Source organism: Podarcis erhardii (genome assembly GCF_964252035.2).
Source record: "Podarcis erhardii genome assembly, chromosome: 9".
NCBI lineage: Eukaryota > Metazoa > Chordata > Lepidosauria > Squamata > Lacertidae > Podarcis > Podarcis erhardii.
This window is the reverse complement of record NC_138512.1, coordinates 52,742,299-52,765,681: the sequence shown is the minus strand read 5'-3', so window position 1 is coordinate 52,765,681 and position 23,383 is coordinate 52,742,299. Positions and strand designations below refer to the sequence as shown.

Here is a 23,383-nt window from a genome sequence, read left to right as displayed (position 1 = left end):
TCCCTGGAACTTCACTGCCATCTAGTGATACCGTAAGAAAATTGTGCTTTGTTTTACAGATCAGCATCTTCATGACTCACTTGTCTAACTATGGGAATGACCGCTTGGGTTTGTACACCTTTGTCAATCTGGCTAATTTTGTTCAGAGTTGGACTAACCTGAAGCTGCAGACACTACCTCCAATTCAGTTGGCTCACAAGTACTTTGAACTCTTCCCTGAGCAAAAGGACCCTCTTTGGCAGGTAAGATTGCAAAAGAAACATGCTATGAGGGATAGAACGGACAGCTTGCTTAATCTTCTGTGCAGTCTGATAGTCTTTTTTAGCCCTACCTGTAGATCCCAGGGATTGAACATGCAGCATAAAAATCATATACCGCATATATAAAACTGCTTTCTACCCTTAATGTCAGATTACTAATCTGAATCTAACTAAGCAAAGCTTTTGATTGCTAACTGAATGTTATAAAATCAGTATCACTTTTATCATTACTCCCCCCCCCCTTTCTAGATCTCTGCTTCTTAAAAACCATATATAAAAAAAGTATTTTACACAACCTAGCAACATATATAATTTGGAGATTTTTCTCCCCTTTTTAATCCAATGGTGCCAGTGTGGTGTAGTGGTTAAGAGTGGTAGACTCGTAATCTGGTGAACTGGGTTCGCGTCTCCACTCCTCCACATGCAGCTGCTGGGTGACCTTGGGCTAGTCACACTTCTCTGAAGTCTCTCAGCCCCACGCACCTCACAGAGTGTTTGTTGTGGGGGAGGAAGGGAAAGGAGAATGTTAGCCGCTTTGAGATTCCTTAGGGTAGTGATAAAGCGGGATATCACATCCAAACTCTTGTTGTTTAGTCTTAGTTGTCTTCGACTCTCCGTGACCCCATGAACAAGAGCATGCCTTGGAAACGCTCACTTTCTTCTCAAAGCTTCTCCTTTTTATGTCCATGGAGTTTTCTTGGCAAAATACTGCAGTGGTTTGCCAGTTCCTTCTCCAGGTGGATCACATTTAGTCTAAACTCTTGGCTATGACCTGTCCATCTTGGGTGGCCCTGCACGGCATAGCTCAGAGCTTCTTGGAGTTATTCAAGCCCCTTCGCCACAACAAGGCAGTGATCCATGATGGGGAATGGTGCCTTATGTTTGCCTAAATCCTTATGTTGAAGTTTGAATCATCCTGTGATGTCAGGTTATTGACAAGTGGGTGTCCCCACCCACTTGCCAAAAATGGCCCACATGGTGGTACCAGATATTATGAATAGAATAAATATAAACTATTTTAGCATTGATACTAGATAAACATAAATTAAGGCTGCAATCCTATACACACTTACTTGGGAATAAGCCTCTTTGCACTCAATGCTGATTGCATAGGACTGTGCTATTAGATCATAATAAGGAAACGTGATTCCTATCAGTAATACTTATTTTATATTCATCATTCAAAAATTAAAGTTAAAAATTAATTTTAATGCTTAGAAATTAAAATTTATCTTGCAACATAATATGTAAACTAGACAATTTAGCTACTGTTGACTAGTAGCAATAATGATGATGATGAAAGATTGCTTTTTCCTTAACTTAGAATCCTTGTGATGACAAGCGACACAGAGATATCTGGTCAAAAGAAAAAACCTGTGATCGGTTACCAAAATTCCTGGTTATTGGACCCCAGAAAACTGGTAAGGGCTTATTGAATTGGCTTGGTAGAAGAAAATATTAGCTAGGAGCAACAATGATGAACTCAGGCTTATCTACACTGCAGCTTCTATGAACCAACAGAGCAGAAGGCTGTTCTGTTTGATTCATAAAGACTGCCCCAACATTACAACTGTCTACTCCAAAATGGCTGTTAAATTATAAGTGATTGTATAAAACAAAAAATATTTATTTAGAGTTGTGTTCTTCCACACGTAACCCAAATACCAGCATACACCAATTTTTTATACTTGTTTAGTTTGAGCAGGAACATTTGCTTTCCTTTATTTTTATTATTGGCATTCAGTTGCATTTGAACATTTACTGTATTTGTTATTAATTGATGTTTCAACAATTGAGTTTGTTTTATGATTACTCTAAAGTGTTACAATGTTAATATAATCAAACTGAGTTACCTGCTGGATTGTCATGTTATGTTTTGAATTTATTTCATATTTGATTGCTATTGTAATGATTTATTGATTTGCATTTTTGTTCTATTGTGAGCTACTTTGAGCACATTTTTTAATGGAAAAGTGGTATATAAATTTAAATAAAACACTAAAGCAATGCATCTTCTGCAATGTAAGTGAATGAAATCTCAGGTGTTCTCAGTATAGATACAGCTACTACTTAAATAAATTTCAATTCAGCATTGATCCAAGAAAACTTTTTAAAGACAAGTACTTTTTTTTCATTGAAAAAAGTTTTGCATGCATATTATACATGTTTTTAAAAGTTCATTGCTGGTATAATTGAGGATGATTATCACAAAATACGAATGTTGTATAAAATTAGGATCCAGTTGATAGAACGTCCTGTCTTGTCTCAACTCTTGGATTTTTATTCTCTTTGCAGGTACAACAGCTTTGTATTTGTTCCTGATTATGCATCCATCCATCATTAGTAACTCCCCCAGCCCCAAAACCTTTGAGGAGGTACAGTTCTTTAATAGAAATAACTACCACAGGGGGATTGATTGGTAAGATGGGTTACTAGTATAAATCTCAAAATTTCTATACTGTGCACAATACAAAAATGGCATTACCAATGTGAGGTTGTTTATGCAGACTAAAATAACTTTTACTATTCTAATAATTAAGTGTGTGCAAATAATGTAGCATCAATTACAAATACAATAAATGCCATCTGTGATTTCTTCCCTTATTTTACCACAGCTCTTGGAAAATACTGGTATATTTCAAACAATTAGATACTTCTGATTATACAAAGAAAGAGAAGTTTAATTACAATTTGTCACGTTATGTAATTGTGTCTTGAATGGAAATGGAATATTATCTAGCAGCTACAAGTCTGAGTCTACCTAAAAGACAATACAGTGGTGCCCCGCAAGACGAATGCCTCGCAAGATGGAAAACCCGCTAGACGAAAGGGTTTTCCGTTTTGGAGGTGCTTCGCAAAACGAATTTCCTATGGGCTTGCTTCGCAAGACGAAAATGTCTTGCGAGTTTTTCTGACTTTTTCCCCCTTTCCCCCCCTTTTTCTAAGCCGCTAAGCCGCTAAAAGCCGCTAATAGCACTAATCCGCTAAGCCGTCAATGGGCTTGCTTCGCAAGACGAAAAAACCGCTAGACGAAGAAAATCGCAGAACGGATTCTTTTCGTCTTGCGAGGCACCACTGTATAAACCACAACATTCTATTCTTTACTAAGGTAGCAAGTAGCAATTTAAAAAGAGCCACTGCTGTGTTTCTTACATGTCTCTTTAGAGGTTTCTGTTCACTTTCATAAAAGCTGGTCTTCCTAAACATGCTGCTGCATATGGCTAAAACAGTAGTCGAAATGTAGTGGAATGCCAGCCCACATATTTCCAGGTGGATCTATAACCATCCCACACATTTTTAGGGGAACATAGTTGAGTCTGGCTTAACCATTCCACTTTTCTCCCTCTTTGAAACCATCTGACTTCCCTTTACCTCCAGCTTCAGGCACAGCGTTAAACAGCCAGCTGGGGAATAGCCAGTTTAGCAGTAATTTTAGACGTCTTTGTGTTTTACTCCTCACATGTGCAAGAGGGAAATCCTGTAGGACATTTTCATTTTAACATCTCATTAAAATGAATGGGTTCTCTGCAAAAGTAGTCCTTTTCTTGGCATAAATGAACTTCCTCTTGGATTGTGTCCACTGTCTTGTACTTAACCATAATATTATATTATTCCATTCTATTCTAATATATTAATATTATTCTACTTAACCATAATGTTCTAATTACCCATAATGTTAACAGTGAGGGAAGGTTTGTTGATACCATGTAGAGAGTAGTGAGAAAATAATCCTTGAAAAGAGGGCCCCCGTCTTGTATCAGGATATTTTGCCTGATGGACCAATCCCAGAAAAGATCTGCTCTAGCGGGTTTTCTCATGGAACTCTGTTCTCACACATTGATGCTGGTTCTATGAGAGTAGTCTACTTTCTTAGAATGACAAATGCCATATTGGTTTTATTTTTGCAAAAGATTTTTATTATTAAGTTCAACAGGTGGTTTGTGGTTAATAAATACCACATGTTTATTTGGTTAGTCAACTAAAATGCTTGCTGCTGACTGACTCACACACAGTTTAAACAAAATAAAAAAAATTCCTTCCAGTAGCACCTTAAAGACGAACTAAGTTAGTTCTTGGTATGAGCTTTCGTGTGCATGCACACTTCTTCAGGTATCTGAAGAAGTGTGCATGCACACGAAAGCTCATACCAAGAACTAACTTAGTTCGTCTTTAAGGTGCTACTGGAAGGAATTTTTTTATTTTGTTTTGACTATGGCAGACCAACACGGCTACCCATCTGTAACTCACACACAGTTTGTTCAGATTCTTCCATTTTTGTAAATCTGATCATCATATGAACCGCAACAACTAAGAACAGCCTCCATGAAGCACTTCTGTTGATAGTATTGTACAGTGTTGTTAAGGAGAAAATAAGATACATTACTGGGGGGAAAGGAAACAAAATGTTGAAATTTCTCAAATGTTGTTTCCCTGGACAGACTGTCTTCATGGACTCTTAACATTTAGCAAGGCTAGTTATAGGGACAACATATAGCATTGTCTGTGAATCAATATGCTCACAGAGCTGAAAGCAGACATGGAAGGTGGTTGTATTGATTCACAGGCAGTTGTATATGCTTTTCACTCTAACTAGGTTTGTGAGATGTCAGAACTCATAGCAGTCTTGTTTTTCTACCACAAAAGCCTGAATCAAAGGCCACTGACAGAATGGCTGCAGCTTCTGGCCAGAGCACATCAACAAATGTTCCTGCTCCAAAACCTCGATAAAATGTGATTCCAGGTGTGTGTGGTTGGAAAGTTTCTAAACTTCTCATTTATCTAATTAGGAAATACCGTTTAGCAGACAAGTGCAAACATTTGGTTGCTTCTATGTGACAATGACACCTAGGATTGGTTTAACATATTACAAAATATAACAGATAAAGCTTGTCTTTGAATTTTTTTAATGTGGTTAAAATAAGTTCCTTTCTGCATAATGCTTGCAACTTCTAAACTGTTCTAAGGAACATATTCTTTTTCTGTAGGTATATGGAATTCTTTCCTGCACCTTCAAACATTACTACAGACTTCCTTTTTGAGAAGAGTGCTAACTATTTCCATTCTGAAGAAGCCCCAAAACGAGCAGCTTCTTTGATTCCAAAGGCAAAAATCATCACCATTCTCATTGATCCATCAGATCGAGCATACTCCTGGTATCAGGTAGAAGATTTAAGAATTCAGGTTCTAGATTAATATATGATCAAGAATTTTGGGTTGCTTGTTTTAGCATATGCACCTCTATTTTATTTTGAAGGACAAAACATTATTTGAATTAAGCCTTTCTTAGCAAGTCACCACACAATCCTAGGTATGACTACTCATAAATAAGCCCCATTTATTTCAGTGTGTTTATTCCTAGGTAAATGGGATTAAGATTTCAGCATCACTTCTTAATCTATAAGTTTGGTTTGGATTGGACTGCTGGTAAAGACTGGTGATCCATTCCTTTAATTCTCATAAGTTTATTATAGCATACTTTTCTATTATGATATTATTTTCCCTTATAGCTAGTTTCTTATAGAATTCAATACTGTCCTAGAAATTTAGAAAGCTGCCTTGTATTAAGTCAGATTATTGGTCCATCTAGCTCTTCAGGGTCTCAGAACAGTGCCTTTACTAATCCTACTTCAAGATTCCAGGGACTGAGCTTTGGTGTGGTGTGACAAGCAGCAACAGACTGCTTCAGCTGAAGATTGGATGTGTCCTACAAGAGTCAATGGATGTCTCTGGCCTGCCTGTCCCTCAAGCTTCTATTGCCTTATAACTAATTGTATAGACAACTGCTCAAGTTTTCTAGCTGCTAAGCTTATTAACAATAAAAGTCCAAGGAACAGAGTGATCTGACTGTCATTGGCATAGGCAGTCACTGGTATAGTCATACTACACGCTGTTTCTCATTGCTGAGATGGTGTTTTTAAAATATTTTATTTTTATCATTAATAAGAATAACATTACTACTGCTAAACCTATATTCAAGTCCCTGGGTAAAGGACCAATTGTACCCTCCTAGAACCCAAATATGCTCATTTCTCAACAAAGTAGCTCATCAAATGGGTTAGATCTAAAAGCAATCAAGGAAAGATGTTAGTGTTAGCTTCTTCCCACTTTTACATGGGAAATTAAAGTGAGGGGCAGGTAATTAACAACAAAAATTATATTGATTATTCTGTGCATACCCTATTAGTGTTTTACCCAAAGTAATCAACAATGTATCCTTGCTGGAATTAGTTTATCATATATTTCATCTGTCCAGTTTCTATAAAATTCACAATTTAGCATTGTCAAGCAGTTAAAATTAAAGAAGTATCCTTTTAAGAGTAGAAGCTGGCCATTCTGCTTTCCATTTGCATTACTTCAATATTTTCCCCTCCAGCACCAGCGATCACACAAAGACCCTGCAGCTCTAAAGTTTACCTTCTATCAAGTGATCAGCGCTGGACATCATGCTTCAGCAGAGCTTAAGGCTCTTCAAAAGAAATGTCTAGTACCTGGATGGTATGCTAGCCATATAGAAAGATGGCTAACTTACTTTCCACCTTATCAGGTAAATATTTACTCCCTCTCTACTACCTTGTGAAATGTTGATCTTCATGGTAAGCTGTTTCAAAATTTTGGCAACTGTCTGAGTCTTTCTGGGTACCGCAAAATATCCAGGGGCTTCTTTCCTAAAAGTTAGAAGAATAGTTCAACCCATGCATTCACTGGAATGATGTACTTCAGTATTTCCCCCCCTTATTTTAAGGTTCTTTCACTTTCTGTCCTATCTTAAGTCCCACTATGACCATAGTAGTGACAGGCAGGGCCTGCTAAATGAGGTTTCATGTGATAAGTCACTGTCAATCTCTTTGTTGCTGTTGTTTTGCGGTTTCCTGCTAAGATGCTGCCTGATTCGCAGGGTAAGTGGCTCACACGGTCAAACAACTTAAAAATAACCCAGCTGCTTTACCACCTAGAGTCCCTTGCTCATTCATAGTGGTCCAAGAGGATAACAAGCAATTAAAGAATGGCACACACCCAAAAAACTGTTTCCTGTTCTGCTTCTGAATTTAACTGTCACCTGACTGAATGATATTAAGAAAAAGAAGATATACATATGTTTTATATCTTGCTTTTGTTTTCAAAGCTACATTTGATAGTATTTTTCAGGGCAAACCATAGTTCTAATTTATCTGGGTGAAGATCTTTATTTCTCTACCATCACTAGTATTCCAAGCAGCTTCCAATTTAATATCATTTCAGATTTAATTAGTGGGCCATTTACCTCACTCCTAGATCATTAAAAGTGGTGATAAATATGAATGGATTCATTACTGATCCCCGGGGCACCTCAGTTCCTCCTAAAGACTGAGCTTTGCGTATGTGAAAAAATGTTTGAAGTCTGACATATAATGAATTTTAAATACAGTATTCACAGTTGACTTTTCTACACCCCCCCCCCCAGTTACTAATTATTGATGGACAGCAGCTGAGAAATGATCCAGCTATCGTGATGGACGAAGTGCAGAAGTTTCTGGGAGTTACTCCTCATTATAATTACTCAGAAGCCCTAACGTGAGTTAATTCATTGATTTATTTAACACAGTTTGCATAGTATGATAAAAGTAAGAACTGCAATAAGGAGCCAGTTCAGACAATAGTATCTCAGATTAACAAGCCAAGATATGAGTAAGCATTTTTCCTATGCACACAGTCTCTTCACATAAGTTGTAAATAAAGTAGGAAGTCCATAAGTAACCATAGCTTCCCATTTTGTTTGAACTGGGGAGCAACTGGTTGCCACCTTTTGAGTAAGTTTGACTCAGCTTCAAACCATGATTGAAGACAGCCTTGTAAATACACAAGCTGACATGCTGTTGTTTTTTGCTAGCCTACCAAGGGGCTAGTGGACTGATTTCATGCTAGCCATAGAGGGAAAGCCTCCTCTTCCATGTGCAGTATATGAAAGCCAACCTCTCTGTCAACAGTTGGCAGAAAGCATTTTTATTAGCTTGCTAATAAAAATGCTTTCTGCCAACTGTGTTGACAGAGAGGGACAAAGCTGAGGAATTGTGACTTTCCTTCCACCTCAGACTGGCAGAGAGCAGATGGAGAAATCCAGCCCTTCTCTCACTAACTCACTGGCATGGAATTCTGTGCACTTGCTACCTACTAATACCTGGTGACTTGCTAAATACCAAGTTGTTTTAGAATTCTGGCTTGTTCCAAACTTCCTAGTTCAGAAGAAACAAGAAATTGTGGTTGATTTGAGCCTTTTTAATTTGCTTTAATTTGTTTTACTTACAACCCATGCAAAGGGTCAGCATATACAGGCGGAAAGCTGGCTCACAAAACAAATTGTCTTATTAAGTCAAGACATTATCATCCAAAACAGCTCACTGTTTCTAATTTTAGAAATATGTGGGTTTTTAAAAGCCTTCCCCCCATTTAATTCCCATGGATAAATATGTACTCATACATCACCTTATGACATCACAATTTCCTTTCGGGAGTGGAGGTGGGAACAACCCAGCTAATTCACAATAATCCTGTTCGCTGTACACAATGACTGGGAAGAAAACTATTTCTGTAAATCTTACTTTAAACATGCATATGGTGAACCACTTTAGAACAGTCAAGACACTAGACAGAAAAAACAAGGACTGTTCTCTATAAATTGGTTCTGCTTTTGAATGGATAAGTGGAACGCCTTTCCACCTCTTTGCTCAGCAGCAGAAGATTCACTATCCATAAGCAGCAAGGACAGAAGCTGCTTTTCTTTTTATTTGATTAGAAAGGCACAACAATGCCAGTGTCAGGGATACAGGACCCACTGTGTATATAATAAATAGTCATGTACACAAACCATTTTGATTCAAACATTTATTCACTTGCCCTTAAAATGAGATTGATAACCTTAGTCTGCTCTTTTGTATGAAATCCCATTGTCTGTTTTCATAAGAAGCTCTCAAAAAAGAATAGTGTTCATTCCCAGACAGTTCTCTATTTAACGCCTCTTAGTCAATTGTGCTGTTCTTTTTTTGTTGAGTATGTGGCAAAAAAACCCAACTTTATCTTCCATGAGATAAAGTCAAGTGCATTGTAAAGACATAATGGATCAAATTCACCCCTAGAGTAATTCTATTGAGCTTTCAGCCTCTTTTACACCATACTGCTTGACCTGGATGCTGTGAATTATTCCCATCTGCATCTAATTCCAGCACATGCTTTTCTTTCCTGTCTACTCTTGTTTGCGAACAAAGATTTGTTAAAAGATTTCTATTTAGGGTTACTTGTTCACTTAAATGATCTGATACAGCTCTCATAAAAGTACACTCTGAATTTATTTAACCTTGGATGTCTTCTTTTCTTTTTCCATTCAGTTTATATAAGCTGGTGAATATTAATCTTTGCTTAAACCACCAGCACCCAATATTTTGGACAAGTGTGTCACATATGAAGTCCAGCATATGACATAGTGCCCCTCTATTGTGCACTACTGTGCCACAATAATCCACCCCGTGCCTTGGGGCAGTGAAAACAGTCGACTTTTAAAAGAACTAAACAAATTCATGGCAGATGCTATTAATTAACTACTAGTCATAATGGCCTTATGTTACTTCGGGTATCATATGCAGTATGTCTCTGAAAATCAGTTATGGGGTACCCAAACATGAGCGCTATTGCATTCATGTTCTGCCTGTTGGCTTCCCATAAGCATTTGGCTGGCCACTGTGAGAATAGAACATTGCATTAGATAAGCTTTTGATCTAATCTAGCAAGACTCTTCTTATATTAATGCAAACATTGTCCCTCCCAGAAAACGGGCATGGATGGCACAGGGGGAGTCATCACATGTGCTCCTCACATTGAACCTGGAATGTCTCATATTACTCTCATGGTCTGTGAAGGAAGAACATTGTAATGACTCCCACACTAGAGGTGTTAATGAGGCTCAGTATTCTAAAGAAGGATAAGTAGAAACAATGAAACAGAACAAATGATATTCATGTTTCTGAGAACTGGTGCACATTAACCTCAGCTATGGCTATGGAATCAATGCAGTTGGTTACCCAAGCCGCAAATACAATAGTTCTGTTTGAATATTCCTGTAATGCATCTTTTGACAGGTAAACTGTCCTTTTTCACACACAAAAGGAAATCCCATAATGCATTTGCAGGGGATCACACAGCACCATATTTGAAAGACTGCACATTATGAAATTTGATCAAAGTCCAAGAAACCAATGGATATGGGAGACTTCCGGGTTAGCGCCTCCGGCAATGGCGGAGCTCCTCCGAACGGGAGGAACTTGCTCCGTGAAAAGTAGGGTCTGAACTGCCACAGCGAAGGCGGAGACCCACTGAAATCACAGGTGGAAGAAGCCTGTGAACTTGGGATTCGGCTGGCACCCTTTGCCAGCCCCTTTCCTACTCACGGGGAAACCTTGTTCTGGGGATCCGGAGCGACGTGGGGTGAGCGGCGCGGTGCTTTGAATTGACTGCTTCTTTCACGGAGTGAAGCCGCATTGCTGCTGCCGGAGAGCGCTGACTTTTTCCTGTGGACAATTGGACTTTAAACAACAACCCGTGAGTAGTACGGAAAATTGGATCTTTAAATACCTTAATTTGACAACGAACGGGGAAGGTTCAAAACAGGAAGTCCGCCTTCCCCTTTTGTAAATAGACTGAAACAAAGAGCTTACAAGTTAAGGTCTTGGAAACCCTTATGTAAAGTATTAAATTTCCATCGATTGAAATTATTAGACCCCCCTTGGAAGCAGGAGAAGAGGGGGGAAATTTTGGACCGTGCATCCTGCAGGAGAGAGTGATTAGAATTAAATTCCCACTGCTCTGAACCTGGAAACGGACTGACAGTGATGGACGTTTTGGGAGAGTTCATTGACAGCGAAGAGAACGGATGTTGACAGTCGGTTGAATAAGAGAAATATATTGTTTCCATTGTCCACTTCTGCGTTTAAAAGGGAGGAAAAGTAACTGAAAATTGAAACCAACTTTACTTTTTGAACTTTCTTTGAAAGGATTGATACAAGTGGAGACTGTTTCCCTCTAGAGGGAGCTTTTGAAACTGTTACAAGAGTGGAGCTGGGAAATTTCCAGCTGCTTGATAAGAAGTGTGGGAACTAGAGATTGACCTTGGACATTCGAGAATGTCGACAGGAGAAGCCTTAGTAACTGCATTTTGCAAGGTAAACTACTTGTTGGAAGAGCTTCATAAAAAAATGGATGTTATGATTACTAAAACTGACATTTTGGGACCAAACGTGAGCACCAATACAGAAATTATTCAGGATTTGGCACAGGAATCTATTTTAGCAGGACAAATTCTTGAAAAGGAGGAGAAAGTTGTTGTTGTCGAACCTAAAGCAATACAAGGGGGAGCCTTAGTCTTACAGAGGCAAATCGAAGACTATAAGTTGAGGCCCTTTATGATTGAAACTAGAAAAAGTCAGACTTTGAAGATCAGAGCCTGGCCTGGACTGGAAAAGGAAAGTTGGAAAGATCCCTCTATGCAGGGATTAACTGACTTTTGGAATATGGACTTGGGTCAGGAGGAGATTGGAGCTCGGGGAGCCTTTGGAGTTGGAGGAGCTTTGAAATATGCCCTGAAATACTTTATGGATCCTAGTTTTAATTGTGGAAATTTGGCTGACCTGTCAAGAGGGAGTGGAGGGGTCATTGGATTGGAGTTTCCTCGAGATCTGCTCTTTAGCATCAAAGAATATGAAGAAGAACTGCGGAAGGGACGTGGAAAAGAGTTAAGAGCCTCGGACATAAGATCTCCAGGTTGATGGACTGTATGGAGTGGACGGAAGTGTCTGTCAGAGCCTGAGACCGGGGAGAGGAGATGGTGGAAGAAGATTGGAAGATTTAAAGTCTATATATAGAAATATTGTAAATTAATGAGTGACAGGAAAATGTTGGAATGAATTTTTATGGCCTTAGTAGAAATGCTATAAGGAGTTAAGCTTAAATAAGTATACTAATTTTAATGGAAATAAGATTAAAAATATGTTAAGACATTTATATGATAGAAAATGGAGAAAGATGGAAAGGAATTGCTGAAACAATTAATGGAAGTGGAATACAAAGAGGGAGGTGAGAGGAGGTTGATGATATAAGGGAATGAAAGTTAGAGCATGGAAAAGGTATGATGTATGTTTTTAAATTGTTTTTGTTTTGTTTTGTTTTGTGTTAGACAATGTGTTAAGATTGTGTGTTGTATGGTTTATATACGGTATTGTTTTATTTTTTCTTGTTCTTGTTCTTTTTTCTCTCTTTTGTCTCTTTTTCCTTTTTAAAAAGTAATAAATATTATTATTTTTTTTAAAAAAGAAACCAAGGGATGTGTTACCATTATTGTTCCTTCTTCCATGTAAAAGATGATGAGTGAACAGTGGTGTCACCTTTCTTTGAGGGACCAGCAAGAAACTGTTTCAGAAGCATGTAGTAACAGTGGATGAGTCCATGAATGATGCTTCATTTAGAGGTCAACAAATGAACTAGCTCTCAGTTTATGGAAATAAGGCAACAATGCTATATGGCTTGTATTTCACTTTTCTTTTCCACATGCAGAATGATGTTATTCATTGTATCTAAAAGCATTATATGTTTCAGGTTTGATTCACACAAGGGTTTCTGGTGTCAACTCTTAGAAGAAGGAAAAACAAAATGTCTTGGAAAGAGCAAAGGCAGAAAGTACCCTCCAATGGATTCTGAGGTAAACTCTTTATTAGTTGTGCTATGGATAAGATCCAGCCAAACATAACATACTTCAGTGATTTCAGTAAAAGAAACCTTAAGTTCATACTTAACTCTTCCCTTAAGATGAATGGGACTTAACAACAACTTAGGCTGAATTGTAATATACCCAGTATGCCATTTACTTCATTTGCAATTCATCCATATGGATTGTTGTAAAAATTTGCATATTTTTATTTAGAACTAAGCTTCTCAGCAAAAGCACACAAAAGTTATTGTCATATGCAATGTCTTGATTATTCAGATTTTTGTGTTACTTGAAAAGGAGAATTTTAATTCAATTTATCCTAAATTTAGTTAATTTATTCCTAAATTTCTTAGGAATCTCCTTTATCTCAGGTGCATAAGTCCTGTTTCTCAAATGAAGATATGAACACTTATATGCATGAGGTGGAGCTGTGGTTGGACTTTAGGATTCAAGCACCAGGGAGGGGTAGAGGATAAGGACCTCAGGGTCACAAACACAGAGGAAAATTTTCTCATTAAATGCTTGGCTTAACATCATAGATACAACATTAGGGGTAACTACTCCACATAAATCATCCTAAATGATTCTGTAAAACTACCTCATATTTCAGATCTCAGTCTTGCAGGTTGTTGGAAAAAATGAAGAATGTTTATTTAGTTACAGCATTTATACTTTCCCCTTTAGCCAAAGACTCTGAAAGCAGCTTACAAAAATTGGTTCTAAGACGGTCCCTGTCCTCAGGCTCACAATCTAAAAAGACATGGCACATCAGGGGGGAAAGGAATGAGTGAGAGGGAAGAGGGGAAAACAAGCTTCGTCACAAGTTCTTAAAATTACAGTTCTTAAAGTTACAACCAATGTCAGTGGCAATTCTGATTTCTCCTTGATAGGGCAGCCCATCCCCTGAAGCACTCTTCACCCCAGATCAGATCTCTATCAGTATTGTATGCTGCAGCCCTTAAGAAATTGATGCACTGAAAGATCTTTTATGTGGTATATTTACAAATAATTGGATAAATGTTCACATTTATTCATAAATGATTAAAGTGTGATCAGAGAGGAGTGGGAGACTTTTAGTTTTTATTCACAAACATGGTTTTACAATAAAGCTCACTACCGTGTAGAGAATATCTTACACAATATCACATGGATATTTTATTGACTAAGTAGAATGGCTCTACAAATTCAGGAAAGACATTGAAATTGTTCCAATACTCTAAAACTAGATTAGGGTCTAGGCAATCAAGCTAGATCCATTACTACTATTTAATCTAGTGATGTGGACAAAAGATTTCTGATTGCTTAGGACAGGAAGCCAATATAGTACACACACACACACACACACACACACACCCCGAGGTTGGTGAATTACAGTTCCCATCATCCTTTACCTTTGGCCATAACAATTGGGGTTGTTACTGTAGTCAATGACATCTGGACAGCATTACTCAGCTACTCCTGGTTTATGACTACTAAAATGATCCAGGATAAGTGAAGTATACTACCACACGTTAAAATTCTTTTTCCTCTATCAGGTGCATACTCAAGATCATTAAATGTGAGTTAGTCTTGAACCACCCTACAGTCACAATCAGGAAAAGTAGGGGAAGGGTGATGCGGGATTAAGATTGTACTCATAGTACAAATATATTATCCTCTAAAATGGGAGTCAAACATGTGCCCCTCCAAATATTGTTGGGGCAGTATCCAATGAAGGAGTTCAATTTGTACTTCTGGCAGTACAACAGAACTTCCTCTCCCTCTCTTCTCCCCCAAGCTCCATAAATCTGTTCTGGGGGTTCCCCCAATCTTTGGACTCCAACTCCCACAGCCACAGCCAACGTGGCAATGGGCAGGGGCTTGGGAATTGTAGTCCAGTAGCATCTGAAGGACCACAGGCTACCTACCACCTGTCAAGCTCCAGGACCAGCAGTTTGTCCCATCTTAAGAGGTTGTTGTGGAAAGAGGAGGACTCGCTAGCATTAGAGCACTATTGTAGTCTCACAGAGAAGGCATGGGAGCGTTGAATCTCTTTGGTAACAAATCCCATAGCCCTTGGGACTTCCTCTCAGAGACTCTAATACTGCCATAAGCTTTTGGAAAAGGTTCTGCAAGTGCAGCTCCAACTGCTGGAAATGGAAGCTGTGTGTGCAGAAAACATTTTTCTGTGTAGTGTCATTAGATGGATTAAATTGTCTGTGCAGTTAAGTAATTCAATTGCTGATACTTACCGTATTTTTCCCTCTATAACACGCAGATTTTTTCTCCTAAAAAGGAAGGGGAAATGTCTGTGCGTGTTATAGAGCGAATGTGTGGTCCCTGGAGCCGAAAAATCAGGCAAAAATCAAATCGCCAAGCAAAAATCAAATCGCGGCGCTTCACGGAGAAGGGAAAACTGAAAAGAGGAAGCGGCTGCTTTCCTGCATTCTGCCTCAGGGTCTTACTGCCCACCCTCCTCTGTTTCGTTGCTGTGTTTGCTGAAACGGAACAAAGAGCAGGGAAAGCCCCTCCCCTCCAGGCAAGCTCCGGTGCTGCTGGGGGAGAGGGAGAGAGAGGGGGGAAGGGAGAGAGGGGGGAGGGAGAGAGAGAGGGGGAGGGAGGGAGGGAGGGAGGGAGGGGGAGAGAGAGAGAGAGAGAGAGAGAGAGAGAGAGAGAGAGATGGCTGGCTGGCTTGGGTGGGGGAAAACTTTTGCCTTTCTTTCCTCCAACCGGTTAAATCCCTCTCCTGCATTCTTAGCCAGCTGCTTCTCTGCACACCCCTCTAATGTCCCTTCTTTGTTTTTCCTTCACTCTCCACTTAAAATGTGGTTACAAAGCATAGATCCACATGGATCCTCAGGATCTTTGCATTGGGTCACCCCAAATTCACCATCAGATCACATAGCATGTCCATGGCTACAGCCTGCCCCCCCAAAATCACACACCCACTGTTGCCTGGGGCTGCAATGGTGCAAAAACATGGTTAAAAAGCATGGATCCACATGGATCCTCAGGATCTTTGCATTGGGTCACCCCAAATTCACCATCAGATCACATAGCATGTCCATGGCTACAGCCTGCACCAAAAAAATCACACACCCACTGTTGCCTGGGGCTGCAATGGTGCAAAAACGTGGTTACAAAGCATGGATCCACAGGGATTCTCAGGATCTTTGCATTGGGTCACCCCAAATTCACCATCAGATCACATAGCATGTCCATGGCTACAGCCTGCACCAAAAAAATCACGCACCCACTGTTGCCTGGGGCTGCAATGGTGCAAAAACGTGGTTACAAAGCATGGATCCACAGGAATTCTCAGGATTTTTGCATTGGGTCACCCCAAATTCACCATCAGATCACATGTCTGTGGCCACAGCATGAAGCCCAAAAATGATACATCCACTGTTTCATTCAGAATGTTTTTTCCCTTGTTTTCCTCCTCTAAAAACAATGTGCGTGTTATGGTCAGGTGCGTGTTATAGCGCGAAAAATACGGTAGTTCCAAATGTGATTTACAAAAAAAATATGGATTGAGTTCAGATCAAGATAAAGTAAATTGGAAGACAAAATACTATAGACACTGTAGTATTTCCCCAAATAAAATGTTGGTTTTTGTATCCCTCAGTGCAGGGTTTTTCTGTCAAGCTACTACAGAGATCACAATGTGGAACTCTCAAAGCTTCTACACAAATTGGGACAACCCCTTCCATCATGGCTGAGACAGGAACTACAAAAAGTGAGATAGCATTGGGGAAAATGCTTCTAGAGAGAGCTCTTCTTCAAGTATAATCAGACCTAAAGTCTCTAGTAGCTACAAGAAAGCTGTTGGGAAATCCATCTCTTCAAGAGAACAAAAATGTGAGGCTTGTGCCATATGCTGGCAAGTGGACTGTGAAAGTGTGTGCACTTGTGTCTCTGGAAGTGCATGGCATTTCATTACAATTTCTGGTTTCATGGAGGTTACACAGGGAAGGTCATATGGGCCAGCTCCCACTTATTTCATTGGGGCTGGCACAAGAGAACTTCTAGTGGGTTGTGCCTATAACTTGCTGTGCAAAGGTGGAAATAAAAAGCAACTGGCCTAGGTTTAAAAACAACAATACACAACTGTCCAAAATCAAAATAAATATTTACAATTTTATATATTATATTCATATCAGTTTACGAATATTGTGTCTCATGTCAGTTTTGTAACCCACTGTCTGCCTGCTGAGGTTTCTTATTGTTTGATTACAATGCTGTGTCTTTTTTAAAATGAGAAAATACGTAGCACAAAATGCCAGATGTATTCCCCCTTTGCAATCTGATTCAAAGCACTGAACTAGGTTTTTTTTAAAGTCAGTTTATGTCGTTTAGAAATACAACATAGGTGGGGAATGCATCATAGTATTCAAAGAAATGATACTATGTATTTGAGTTGGCTGGCTGAATCCTTTCACCTCAATTCACTGAACTGGGAGTTGTGGAACCTGTCCCTTCCTGAACAGATGACTGATGGAAGAAGTGCTGCAGATGCTCTGCTTGTAGATCAGCATCAGAAGTGCATGTCCAACCAGGGCTTCTAGATATTTAAGATTTTCCCGAAGTACAGAAGATTCTCCCAAATCACAGTCTTACACATTCTATTCACCTTTTACTGCATCAGGGTCTTTGGCCACTGCAGGAAAAATACTTAGGCATAATTTACAAGGCTTTGATTGTTTCGCTTGAATGCCACAAACAAAAACCGTTACATTGTTGAAGCAAAGAATTCCAAAATAATTAAATCCAAACTTGTAAAATAATTTTTCAGATTCACAGGAGTAAAAAATCATGTCAGAGAAATAATTGTATTTTTTTTTAAAAAAAAAATATCCTTTTTTTAGCCAGCCTTTTGCCATTAGCTAAGCTGATTTCCCATCCCAACTTCCCCTCCTCCTGCCTAAAATTGGAAAAGATTCCACTGATTCACTAGTCCTACATCAGACAAGAAAGTGGCAAGTAGCATACTTATATCTGATTTGCTTTTTTTACATCATTACGTGTTCTACATGCTTTGGATTTCTTAGGTACAATATTATGCATTTCTTTATTATTTTCAAAACGAACAGATTCACAAGCTATGGAAAGACATTTGGAGGGAATATCTGCAGTTAAGTTAATACAACAAATTAATCAAAATTATTTTTTAAGCAATGAACATTATGCTGCTGGCCTAAAAAAATTATGAACACAGTTAACTTTAAAAACCGATGATGAAATTTCTGAAAGCATGTAGCTCTGATAATTAATATTTTACAACACTATAATGACTAAATGTGTAGCAAAGCTAGAAAATATTATGAACCAAGTTTACTCTATTGATATTTGGCTCAGGGTGCTTTGAAACTAAATGGCTAGATCTCTAACCAAATATATCAAAATATTAGATATAAGACAGTAATTATGCACCATTATTTTCATTACCGTTTACTGGATGTAGCATCACCCAGCCAGGTTAAGCACTGTTCAGTCCCAATTATTTTAATGGAAAGCTGCTCACATGCTTAAATGTGCTTGGAACCCCCAATTTAGGAAGCACTACATTGATAAGGAAATCTTTTAAGCCATTAGTCCTACTCCTTACCTTTTTGTTAAGTAAAGCAATAAACTGAGTGCAAATGGCCCCTTTATTCAATACAGAAATAACAAGAGCTCAAAATTTATCTCTGTCATTACCATTTTATGAACAAATATACAATTGTACTTGAACAACCACATGTATGCAGTATCCTTTCCATTTGTGAACGATTCTCTGCAGAAGAGTGCTTTCTTTCTTCCTTATCCTGTCATACAAAGCTATAATAGGTTCCTCCAATCTACTGGTTTTCAAACTTTTGCTTGATAAATAGAAGCTTGGCATTACTCAAAGAAAGATCTTTAGTGGCAGGCAAGTGTCCTTGAAAGATAGTTTGCTAACCACAACCAATCTTCTGAAGCAAAGTACTGGTTTTAGGCTGCAGTCCTATACACACTTACCTGTAAGTCTCAATGGAGCTACTTTTGAGTACACATGTATAGGACTGCACTGTGAAGAATCCAAAAATTCAGGTAGGCATTTTATACCTCCCACTAGTTTAAATGACTGCACAAACAAATGCCAGAATAAATTCCAGCATAAATCTTTACATATTTACTTTAACATAGTTCTTTTGAAAACTCATGGAAGTGACTTTGAAAGTTGGCTATCTGAACAGTTGTGTCAGTAAAAACAACAACCGTGTGATTATTTACAGGACATCATTATTAAAGGTACACACACAAAAAGGGAAACAAACAATGAAGTAAACCAAGCAATCCATGCAGTTACACATGGTTCTGCTGCAGTATTTGCCCAGTATTACACATGAGAAAATGAGGAGTGGAACTAATCTTCAAAATATATTGTACAGATTATCCTTATTATTGCTGGAAAATGTGAAGCTTCCTCAGGAAGAATAAAATAGGTATTTCAGTGTTTATAGATGTAATATTCTTCTCATTCACATTGAATGAAAATTGCTGGAAATGTTTTTCTCAAATTTTTTAAAAGAAAATAAAACTAGACATTATTCTGATAGTGGCATGATTTCTGCTGTGCAACAATAAACTCTGATAAAAAACAGTCTCTCCACATTGTAGTGACTTTATTCTAATGCAGTTTCTTTTACTGTTTGACATCAAGTTACAACGTACTATAGAAACAGCTGCCTCAGAGAGATTTTTTTTGAAGTTGCCTGCTGTTTCTATGTTAATAACATTATTCCGAGGGGCTCTTTGTTTTACTGCCTTGTCATTTTACTATCTTTCATGGCAGAATTTTTCAAGTGTGCTACAGTTACACATCCATAGTATTACAGTAAAGGAAAGCAATACAGAAGTCAATAAAAGTTACTTAGAACAGTGATATACCATACTGAAGAAAGCCCAGCATTTTAACACTATTAAAAGTGAGAGGGAGAACAGCCTGGTGTTTTCCAAACAATTTAGTTTTTTTGACAGCACAGCACAGAAAAGCACCATAGCTCAGTAGCAGAATGCATGTAGAAGGCTCCATTTCCACTTAAAAGAAATACAGTGGTACCTTGGTTCTCGAACTTAATCCATTCCAGGAGTCTGTTTGACTCCCGAAACTGTTCAAAAACCAAGGTGTGGCTTCCAATTGGCTGCAGAAGCTTCCTGCACTCTAGCAGAAGCTGCGTCGGTTGTTCGGCTTCCCAAAAACGTTGGCAAACCGGAACACTTACTTCCAGGCTTGCGGCATTCGGCAGCCAATTTGTTTGACAACTAAGCCATTTGAGAACCAAGGTACCACTGTAACCTGTGTGACGCTGCTGAAAACACCTCCCCAGTAAAATCAAACATGACAACGCTGCAAGTTATAGCTTGCCCCCACTCCATTTCATTGGCTGTTGGTTTAGCTTATATTCCAAAAACATCTACTTTTGGTCTGAGGTCACAATACTGGGAAAGACCCCAGCCACTATCGATCAGGGTAGGCCGGGTAATACAGATGAATAGTTAGACAGGCAAACTGCTCAAAACTAGTTTCCAGCCCTATAAAGCTATGTGTACCTATGAAGAACTGCCACCTCTGGATGGTTAAATGAGCAAAGCCTCATGGATGTATCCAGTCCAGCAATTATTTGCACCATCTATTACTGATATTTACATGCAGAAAGAAGCAGTCCATATCACAGAGGAAGGTCTACTACTATTTGATCTCCACGGCCTGGGTCTTTCATGCAAAATCATGTAGCCTGTGTACATTTTGTCCATCTTAATAGCCTCTGCTCTTAACTTCCTTCTTTATATTATTATTTATGTCTCTCCTTGGCATCAAAAAAGCCCTGCTCAAATTTTATTAAGTCATAAGTAAAGACATTCATGCAATTCCCATACAAATTCCTGATTTCCAAGGATCTTTGTCGAAGTATTGGTGTTTGGGATTCTCACCCACAATCTGTGTGGCAGTTCAGGTTTTTATATTATTTCAGTGCAATGGAAGAAAATCCTTAAGGCAAATAATGGGAACTCTCCAGTGGCACCCCCACCCTAAATCTTCCACTCTGAGGAAGGGCTGTTCCTTAGTATGAGGCATTATTCTGCCATGGCAAATACAGTGGTACCTCGAGTTACAGATGGTTCAGGTTACAGACTCCGCTAACCCAGAAATAGTTCCTTTTGGTTAAGAACTTTGCTTTAGGATGAGAACAGAAATCGTGCTCTGGCAGCGTGGCAGCAGCTGGAGGCCCCATTAGCTAAAGTGGTACCTCAGGTTAAGAACAGTTTCAGGTTAAGAATGAACCTCCAGAACGAGGTTCTTAGCCCGAAGTACCACTGTACTGCTTAAGCAGTAGTAAGTTGTTAAAACTGTAACAACTTACTATTATTTAACTTTAAATAGCATTTGCCAATGTCACTCCTACTCTTTTGGGCCAACATTCCAATCTCGGGACCTCCCGGGGGGGGATAGGAGAGAGGTACTGGGGTGGCAAAGCTTCAGTTCTTTTATTTAGTGTATGCTTCGGGTTTTTCTGCCAGCATCACTTGCAGAAGTTCTCTTTCTATTTGTCTGTTATGTTTCCTTGGTGGTGAGAGAGGTTGGGGTGGCCTAGGGTGTGGTTGATCGTCTTTGGCTGGCTGCAGTGGGATTTGTTTGTGCGTGGGTGAGGGGGGTTGTCGGGTTAAGTTAGCCATATTGAATTGTATGTTGTCAGTGGGTTATGAGCTTGTTCTAGTGTGAGTGGGCATTGTTATCTTGGATGGTGTTCAGTAGGGCCAGTTCTGGGGTGACTTGTAGTACCTATTTGGCTTATTTCTGGTATGACTGCACACACTCCTTTTCTGACTGGGTCCTCGATTACTTGGTTTGGTGGGATCTGCTGGTTCAGACACAGCATATGTCTGAGAAGGCCCCACGTGGGATCATGAGGAGGAGGTGCGAGGAAAAAACTGTTGTGACATTGATTTGGCAACTTGGAAGTTGTAGTGGGATCCAGAAACGGCAACCTGGAGCCCCACTGACCACTTAACTGCTCTCTTCTCCATCAGCTTGGGAGCTTTTTCTGAGACGCTTGCAGGGTATGAGAGTATCCTTTGTCATTTGGACATCTTTATCAAGATGCTAACAGATCTGCCTGCCTTTGATCAGTTGTGCTTCAAGGGAAGCTCACCAGTCCTCTGATTCTTTAATATTTTCCAGCCCAGATAGATGTTAAGCAAAGTATCTTGCAATAGTCATCTCCTTGCAGGAGCAAGGAAGCATAGGAGAAACAGATGCACCACAAGAGCATCTTGGATGGGATGGCTTTCAAAGAGGGCTAGACAATTGCATGGAGGAGAGGCCTATCAAAGGCAACTAGCCGTGATGGTTATGCTCAGCCTCCCCTGTTGGAGGGAGCAATGCTTCTGAAAAGCACTTGCTGGAAGTCACAGATTCCCCAAACATGTTTCACAAGGACCCCTTCCTTCCCTCTGCCCCAGTACCTGAGGGTCGTCACGTCTCTCCATGGATTTGGCCAGAACAAAGTATATGTTGGGGAAAGGCTCCCTCCCTGCATAGAAAATGGAGGAATCAGCAGGTGCCTGGCGTCCAGCCATGCTAGCACCAGTCTGGCACATGAGGGTGGGGGACACGGGAAGGAAGCATTCCTATAGTATAGGGCACTCAATTGGCATTTCCACCTACCTGAACTCTAAGCCTTTCCCCCTTTTGTTCTGGTCTGTCTCTCTCCCAAGGAAGATGCAAGCTCTTGCTGGAAGCCACTGGTGGGGGGAGTGTTCCTATGATCAGAAGGTCGGTAGTTCGAATCCCTGCGACGGGGTGAGCTCCTGTTGCTCGGTCCCTGCTTCTGCCAACCTAGCAGTTCGAAAGTATGTTCGAAAGTGCAAGTAGATAAATAGGTACTGCTCCGGCAGGAAGGTAAACAGTGTTTCGTGCGCTGCTCTGGTTTGCCAGAAGTGGCTTAGTCATGCTGGCCACATGACCCGGAAGCTGTACGCCGGCTCCCTCGGCCAGTAAAGTGAGATGAGTGCCACAAGCCCAGAGTCGTCCGCGACTGGACCTAATGGTCAGGGGTCCCTTTACCTAATCATAGCATGGCAGGGTTGGAAGGTATCCCAAGGGTCATCTAGTCCAAACCCCAGTAATGCAAGAATCCTGCCCACAGCCAGCCCTGGCTGGGCTCCAAACTCCGGCCCTCTGGTTACCATTGCAATTCTGCATGGTGTGGAGAAAGGCGAGAGAGAAATGTGTTGCTTACACTCTGATAACACTGATATGAGATCCACACCATGCAGCCCTTTCAATAACTAAAGTCTAAAGGGCTATCACATGGAGGATGGAGCAAGCCTGTTTTCTCCTGCTCCAGAGGCCCTTAGGGCCTGAAGCAGTGACTCGCCTTCCTTGGAGGTT

At 39.7% G+C, this 23,383-nt stretch overlaps 1 protein-coding gene and 1 long non-coding RNA gene across 3 annotated transcripts in view; one reads left to right on the top strand and one right to left on the bottom strand.

Moving 5' to 3' along the window:
• LOC309350139 (bifunctional heparan sulfate N-deacetylase/N-sulfotransferase 3) overlaps positions 1–17,137 on the top strand; it is a 62,719-nt gene extending 45,582 nt beyond the window's left edge. The window contains exons 6-13 of one of the 2 annotated variants that reach the window (XM_081876830.1): positions 60–242; positions 1,585–1,681; positions 2,556–2,679; positions 5,246–5,420; positions 6,634–6,804; positions 7,702–7,811; positions 12,876–12,978; positions 16,600–17,137. In XM_081876830.1, coding sequence (XP_081732956.1) covers positions 60–242; positions 1,585–1,681; positions 2,556–2,679; positions 5,246–5,420; positions 6,634–6,804; positions 7,702–7,811; positions 12,876–12,978; positions 16,600–16,758 — 1,122 coding nt within the window. In that variant the 3' untranslated portion in view covers positions 16,759–17,137. Of the gene's footprint in view, positions 1–59; positions 243–1,584; positions 1,682–2,555; positions 2,680–5,245; positions 5,421–6,633; positions 6,805–7,701; positions 7,812–12,875; positions 12,979–16,594 lie in introns of both variants that reach the window. The other variant, XM_081876831.1, reaches the window with a different exon arrangement.
• An 823-nt stretch (positions 17,138–17,960) lies between these two features.
• On the bottom strand, positions 17,961–22,799 carry LOC309350441. Its single transcript, XR_014160375.1, has 2 exons — positions 22,658–22,799; positions 17,961–22,523 (listed from the first exon to the last, which is right to left on the bottom strand). It is a non-coding gene; the product is annotated as an uncharacterized lncRNA (long non-coding RNA).
• Positions 22,800–23,383: the final 584 nt, after the last annotated feature.